At 39.6% G+C, this 8,113-nt stretch overlaps 1 protein-coding gene across 1 annotated transcript in view; it reads left to right on the top strand.

Annotated features, from left to right (window-relative positions):
* The window catches only part of ATP13A5 (ATPase 13A5), a 115,659-nt gene that overhangs the window by 63,571 nt on the left and 43,975 nt on the right, over positions 1-8,113 (top strand). The window contains exons 18-20 of the mRNA XM_008071809.2: positions 4,674-4,798; positions 5,589-5,749; positions 7,817-7,942. Coding sequence (XP_008070000.1) covers positions 4,674-4,798; positions 5,589-5,749; positions 7,817-7,942 — 412 coding nt within the window. The remainder of the gene's footprint in view (positions 1-4,673; positions 4,799-5,588; positions 5,750-7,816; positions 7,943-8,113) is intronic.

Here is an 8,113-nt window from a genome sequence, read left to right as displayed (position 1 = left end):
TTTTGGTTTATTGTAGAGATGAGGTCTCACCCAGTTGCCCAGGCAGGTCTCGAACCCACGGGCTCAGGCAATCCACTCACCTCAACCTCCCAAAGCGCGGTATTACAGGCTGAGCCACCGAGCCTGGCTGCCAATCCTTTTCTTACAGTATTAAGATAAAATTTAAAACTTCTAAAAAACTGAAATCATAATGGGGAAGTAGGTGTTTCTTGAGATGTCTTTAAAAAATAGTATCGGGCAACCCCCTTGAGTCCCCTCCCACACTGGGAGCTTTTCTTTCCTCTCAGTAAATCCTGCTTTCCAATAAATAAATAAATAAAAATAAAAAAGAGTATCATCCCAAACTAAAAAAACAGAAGAAATAGTTCCTCAAAATTCACCCATTTACTGGTTTAGCAAATTTCTGTGTTAGATGCTCAAGGAACTGAGAATTTATGCAGAAGTGAATAAAATAAAATCTCTGCCTTCATGAATCTTAGATCTTAATTGGGGGAAATAAGTAATAAAATAAATCTATAAAATATCGTTTCTCACTAGTGGCTCTTAAATGCCCTTTAGGGAGGAAGCAGGTTAAGAGGACTTTTTTAAAAGGCAGAATGCCATTTTGCATGGGGCAATTAGTGAAGTCCTCTGAGGTGTGACGTTTGACAGAGGTCTGAGCCTTACTTCATGTGGATATCCAAAGGAAGGCCATTGCAGAGAATAGAAATAGTGGGCAGAAAGGCCTTGACACAAGCATTGCTGAGAATGTTATAAAGTAGCAAGAAGCCAAAGTGCCTCAAGTAGTGAATGAGAAGACGTGCCATAAAACTTAAGTAAAAAAACATGTGCTTTTGGTGTCATATACAAGAAATCATTGCCAAGACTATGTCAAGAAGATTTTCTGTTATGCTTTCCTCTAGTAGTGTCAAGTTTTAGGTCTTATGTTTAAGTCCTTAATCCATTTTGAGTTGATGTTTGTGTACAGTGTAAGTTAAGTGTTCAATTTTATTTTGGGAGAATGCACATTAAATTGAAAAGCTTCTGCCCAGTAAGGGAAACAATCAACACTAAAACAACTCTCCTATAAAATGGGAGAAAATATTTGCAAAACATAATTCTGATATGGAATTAATATCCAAAATGCATTGATAGCACAACTCAATGACAACAACAATGATAAAAGCCCAATCAAAAAAAGGGGAAATAACTTGAATAGTACTTCTGCAAAGACATAGGGATGGCCAACACATATATGAAAAAGCACTCAACTTCCCTAATCATTAGGGAAATACAATTCAAACAATGAGATTACCTCACATTACTATTTGAAACAAAAACAAGAGAAAACACATGTTGATGAGGATATAGAGAATTGGAACCTTTGTACACAACTGGTAAGAATGTAAGATGGTGTCGCTGGTATATAAAACAGTGCAAATGTTCTTCAAAAAATTTAAAACAGAATGACTATGTGATATAGTAATTCACAAACCCACTTCTGGGTATTCCAAAGGAATTAAAATTAGAATCTCAAAAAAAGTATCTGCACCCCCATGTTCATTGCAGCATCATTCGCAATAGGCAAGATATAGAAACAACCCAAATGTTCATCAGTAATGAATGGTCAAAGAAAATGTAATATATACGTATAGTGAATATTATTCCCCCTTACAAAGAAGAAATTCCTACCATATGAGATGACATAAATGAAAATGGAGGACATCATGCTAAGTGAAATAATCCAGTCACAGAAGGACAAATACTTTATGATTCTACTTATCTGAAGCACTTCAGATAGTGAAACTCATAGAAGTAGAGTGTAGAATTGTGGAAAACAAGGACTTGAGGGAGGAGGATATAGAAAATTGTTGTTTAGCCTGTAATCCCGCGCCTTTGGGAGGCTGAGGTGAGTGGATTGCCAGAGCCCGCGGGTTCAAGACCCGCCTGGGCAGCGAGACCTCATCTCTACAATAAAATTAAAAAAAAAAATTAGCTGGGCGTGGTAGCGCGCGCCTGTAATTCCGGCTACTTGGAAGGCTGAGGCGGAAGGATCGCAGGAGCCCAGCAGGTCGAGGCTGCGGTGGCTGGGAGTGGCCACAGAACTCCAGTCTGGGCGACAGAGACTCTGACTCAAAAAAAAAAAAAAAAAAAAGTTGTTGTTTAATGGGTATAAAATTTCAGTTATGCAAGATAAATTAGTTCTAAAGAAATGTCCTTCACACACACACACACACACACACACACACACACACACACAGACAGATAAAACAGGGCAGAAATAAACTTTGGGATATGATGGATATATTTATTACCTTGATTATGATGATGGTTTTACAGGTGTATGCATATTGCTCAAATCCATCAAAGTGTATGCATTAAGTATGTGCAGTTTTTATATAACAATTACAACTCAACAAAGCTGTTCAAAATAAAATAAAAAATGTTTTAATAACAAGCAAATCAGAATAAATTGGTGAGAAGAAGTTAAATGATGGGAAGAGTCTTTAATAAATTCCGTATTAGGTAAATTTTATATTATTCTCTGAGATCACTAAGACAATGCCATATTTGCTTATCTGAGTATTCACCAAGTGCCTGATACAAGATGTAAAATGAGGTTGTTATTTAGTAAATGGACTTTTGAATGAATGATGTAGCAATTTGTACTCTACTCCAGAGAGAAGTTACTTCATTTGTGTCCCCATCCAGGTTTGAATTATATTTCTCATCAAGAAATCCAACTCTCATCTTTCTCTTAAAGCAGTCTTACTGACCACATGTTTATTTCCTCTTCAACCCAAGTCATACTAACCTAATAGTAAATAATCAATATCAAAGGAAACTAATTGATAACTGCACATCAGAGATTCCAACACAATTCTATAACATGTAGAGTTGGTGGAGGAAGAGTCGCTGAATCTGCAGGATAGAAGAAGCTATGACCTACACCAGAGCCTGAGAGAAAGTAGCAATAGGAAAGTTGTTTAGCCTTGGACAGCCTCAGAGAGGCTGAGACTCAGATATGTCAGGTGCTATGGAAGATAGAGGTGAGACTCAGGGCTTACCATAGAGGGATTAATTGACAGTATTCACAGAAATTGATCTTTAAGTCTCTCCTCTGCCTTCTTCTCCCCCTAATTGTAACCCCACTCTACACAGAAAAATGAACGATGAAAGTTTAAGAAAAAAACTCTTGGTCCCCAAATTTACATTTAAAAAAGTCACCCAAGATTTATTCATTTCAGAGGAAAAGTCCTACATAACTAATGCAATCAGCTAGACTAAAAGCCTCCAGTTTCTTATTCTGAAAACTCTTCAGAGCCCTGGCTGATTTCACATATTTATTGGAGGTGACAGGTAGAGGCTAAGGTGAATGACCCCACGTTCAACTATTACCATAGTGTCTTGTATGTATGCTGGATGCCCTTAATAAATAGTCAAACAAACTGAAATGATTGCAAACTCAAAAAAAAAAAAAGAAAGAAAGAAAGAGAAAATGCTTTGAAAATTTAAAATGTGCATGATTAACATAATATTTTAAAACCACTATTCCTAAAAGATCTAAAAATTGACTTTCCATATGACCCCATAATCCCCCTACTGGGAATATACCTAGAGGAACTAAGGGCACTCTGTGAAAAAGATACCTGCATACACATGTTTATTGCAGCATTATTCACAATAGCAAAAACATGGAACTAACATGCTGGCCACCGAAAGAGAACTGGATAAAAGAAATGTGGTACATATACCCAGTGGAATATTACACAGCCATAAAGAAGGATAAAATTATGTACTTTGCAGCAATTTGGATGGACCTAGAGTCTATAATGTTGAGTGATCTATCACAGAAACAAAGAACTAAGTATCACATGTTCTCACTCATAAGCAGACCTTGAACAATTATCATAATGCTATAAGAAAAAGATTGGCAGTAGTGAGAAACTGCAAAGGGAGGAGGGGGTGGGATTGGCAGTCGTAGGAAATTGCCTGGGAGGGGCACACCTCATCAGCAAGGGTACCTGCATAATGAGCATTTCTATACCTAACCCTGAATTGTACCATACATCTTTAAAATAAATAAAATAAAAACATATTTTTAAAAAACCAACAGAAGAGTTGAATGATAAGCACGTTGTTTTTAAAAATGGAGTTGAGAACTGGATAAAACACTAAAAGATTGAGAAGTTGCCATATCTGGAAGGAGAGGAGGGAAGTGGTGTGGAGAGACAGACTACTGGTTTTCATAATAGGCTCTTGAGTTCCTTTTGAGGTTTTTAAACATGGGCATGTATTACATTAATGAAACTTAAAAAGAATTTTTTGGTTTTGTTTTTGTTTTTTTTTGTGAGTTGGAGTCTCATTCTGCCGCCCAGGCTGGAGTGCAGTGGCATGCTCCCGGCCACCGCAGCCTCGACCTGCTGGGCTCCGGCAATCCTTCCGCCTCAGCCTTTCAAGTAGCTGGAACTACAGGCACGTGCTACCATGCCCGGTTAATTTTTGATTTATTGTAGAGATGAAGTCTTGAACCCATGGCCTCAGGCAATTCACTCACTTCGGCCTCCCAGAGCACGGGATTACAGGCTGAGCCACCGAGCCCGGCCAAAAAGAACTTTTTAAAAGAAGAAATAAATTGAACTGTTGAGGCCACATGAGTATATGTGACACTGATTTTTCTTCTGAATCCAAAGAGAGAAAGTGGAGTCAGAGTTAACATTTCTGGGACTTCTCATAATGGAGAATCGCTTGAAAAAGGAAACCAAACCTGTCCTAAGGGAACTGAGTGAGGCCTGCATCAGGACTGTGATGATTACAGGTATGTGTGTATTTCTAGAGGCCTGACAAGTTGATCATATCCAAGGCATAAGGGGGAAAAAAAAAAGCATGTGGGCTGAGTGAGTTCATGTGATAGAGGCAGAAAGAACAATGTTAGTTCCCTGAGAACATGTGTGGCTCCCCAACTGGACCAGGAGCTTTGGAGGAAGGGATCATGTCCCATTCCCTTTGTTTAGTGACTACTCCTCCCACCCTGGATCTGTGCAGTGCTCATAAACTCACAGTCACAGTAAATGTTTAAACACAAGAACAGAAGGCTCTCATCAAGAATCCCAGTGAGACCTCTGTGTAAGGGATGAGAGCCTCTAATGATCAGTCTTTCCAGGGCATTAGGGCCAGGCATGATGTATGATCATCAAACCTAAACCTTGCCCTGGCCCTAAGTGCTCTTTTCTTATCTGGATTCCAGAACCTGGGTGATTTTATGCTATCAGACTGGGATCATATTATGTTCACCACCAAGGTCTGTCTGTTTTCTGGGGATTAGTTATGAGTGCATAAACATTTCTTCATTCATTCATGCATGTTTTGGAAATACACAATGGACAGGATACAATGCTAAATATTGCAGGAGAGAGATGGGACCCTAGTGTTTGTCCACTAGTGGCAGACAGTCTAGGGTAGAGGGGAAGATAAATGGTTATGAAATAAGGCAAAAAACAATAAATACTCCCCCAAAAGCATCAAGCAAAGTAGAAGAGGGAGAGCTCAGTTCTTATTACTGAGAGGTTTGCACATAATAAAGCAAGCAGAGTTTCTTTGTCTTTCAGGTGACAACCTTCAAACGGCCATTACCGTTGCAAAGAATTCTGAAATGATTCCTCAAGGCAGCCAAGTGATTGTTGTCGAAGCCAATGAGCCAGAAGAGTTTGTTCCTGCTTCTGTGACCTGGCAGCTGGTAGAGAACCAAGAAAATGGATCTGAGAAGAATGTGAGCAAATGTTAGAAGGCCCCTCAATGGGCCTGGGCTGATGGAATACAGCCTTTGTACTGCACAGCCTTCTCTCGGCTCTAGAAATCATTACAGTAATAATTCCTCACATCTGCCTAGAGTTTTACAGTTTGCAAACCATTTCCACCATGCTTTGCTTCTCAGATCTGGCTGAACATTAAAATCATCTGGGGGAGATTTTAAGCTTCCCAATGCAGGTTGCACCAATTAAATCAGAACCCCTGGGGTGGGTGCTGGCATCAGCTGCTTTCCCTGCGATTTCAATGTTCAGTCATGGCAAAGAACTACTGCTTTGCACCCATATTTTTCATTTGCTTTTACAATAACCCTATGCAATTGAGCAAACTCTTAATTTTACAAATGAGAAAAAAAAGCTTCGGAGAAGTAAGCTAGCCCAATACAAAAACTGGTGAGTTGCAGAGCAGGAAACGAGACTCAGGTTTGTTTGATTTCACACAAATCCATGGGCATCTCGATTGTACTCTACCTGTGACATGAAGTGAACAGAGGTTGGGGTTCTCTGATAGCAAGCTCCCTATGCGCTTGTGACAGAACAGCTCTTTCATATGGTGAGAAAGGGCTGCAGAATCACATTCCATCACTAATGCGGCACCTCATGCTTTTGTGTGAATTCAAAGAGATGGCCCTCCAGGTGATGAATTACAAAAATGCTTCCTTCCTTCAGGCTGACCAGCCTTCCAGATTGTCAAGTATAGAGTGCCTTTGTGCAGTCTGGAGTCTTTGTGTAGTAGACAAGCTGCACAGCTGTACAGAGTGACCTTGCCCCTGCCCTGGGAAGAGGTGGGTTAACTGAGCCCAAACTCCAATAGTATGGGTTGTGAAAGATGACATCTCTATGCTTTTAGCAGATTTCTGGTGCTTATTTCTTACCCACTTGCTTCTGCATCAAGGTGTATTGCCTGAATTTCACTGCATGATGAAACTCAAGTCATTCACAAATGTTGACAAACGGTACACTCACATCTGTGAATTTAGTACCTTTACCAAAGTTTTGGTCCTCACTGGAAGCAGTTATAGCTATTATCTCAGGTCTTCCTCCTCCTGTCTGCCTCCCTCCACCACATTCTCTCTCCTCACCTTCCTAGTACAAGCAAAAGAAATTCCTATTCTTGTCTCCTGGGGAATACTTTAGAACATGTCTTTGTTGATTGTTTTGCATTTGCAGATAGAGGGGAGGAGTGTGGCATCTCGCCTCCCAATTCAGCATAACTAGATTTTTTCCTTCCAAATACAGAGGTGAATTCCTCTAATGAATACAATTTTCTCACTTCCTATACTATTTGAATTCAGAATTCACACAAATGGAAGGCTTTCTGAGAAATATTGCGTGAAAAGCATTATCAGCTATTGACATAATGCATGCACAGGTATTCATCAGAAGCTTTCTCTCTAGTTGGGAGCCAGATGGGATTAGAACTAAACCAGAAGGACACTTTCACAGGTGAAGATAGCAGGCAAAGGGTTTTGGAAAAGGAGTTGTTCTGGCGCAATGGAATGTAGGGTGTGAAAGACGATCTGGGTACTATGAGAGAAGGGGTTACCTGTGGAGGTAGGGACACAACAGAGGTCAGAGTTTGGGTGCTAAAAGGAGTAAGGTGCAGACAAGTCTGCCTTCTCTACAGTGAACAAATTGGGGCATGACTTTTGAACAAATAAATGGTAAGGTATCTTTGAAAATACAAAGTTGCATGAGGAGGAGAAGGAAGAAGTGGAGAGAACGTTTCCTATTTTCCTTGTAATCACTAATTGCAAACTTGGAATAGGTAGATTTTTTTCAGTAGTCTGACTTCACATGTATAATCCTCCAGGACAGAATCCAGAGTACCATATTGTCAAAGTATCATATGTTTATGTAGTTTGGGGGAGGGCATTTTGAGTGTTTTCTTCCTATGGTCAAAGTTCTATGGGCAAATTTTACATTTTGTTTTTGCTGACTCTCACACTATCATGCAACACAAATATACTTCCTGTAAAGCAGAGACATTTTAAAAAGCCAACGTAGAAATAATGCCCTTTTGATTTTAGGAAACCTATATTAACATTGGAAATAGTTCAACATCTGATGGGGAAAGAGGGAACTGTTACCATTTTGCAATGAGTGGGAAATCATACCAAGTGATATTACAGCATTTCAACAGCTTGCTTCCAAAAGTAAGTACTGGGGAAATGAAGCGTTTTGTTTTGCTCCTCAAATTAGTGAGGCATAAAGGAAGAAGAGAATAATGAAAGTGGCAATCACTGAGGTTGTCTCAGAGTTAGAGAATAAACACCACCAAAGAGACACTGCTGCTATAGAAGTTTCCTGGCTCTTCCTGTACCCAC

Source organism: Carlito syrichta, unplaced genomic scaffold (genome assembly GCF_000164805.1).
Source record: "Carlito syrichta isolate Samal-C Ts95f unplaced genomic scaffold, Tarsius_syrichta-2.0.1 Scaffold314728, whole genome shotgun sequence".
In the NCBI taxonomy this organism is placed as follows: Eukaryota; Metazoa; Chordata; class Mammalia; order Primates; family Tarsiidae; genus Carlito; species Carlito syrichta.
Note: the sequence above shows the minus strand (reverse complement) of the source record. Positions and strands in the feature narration are given on the sequence as shown.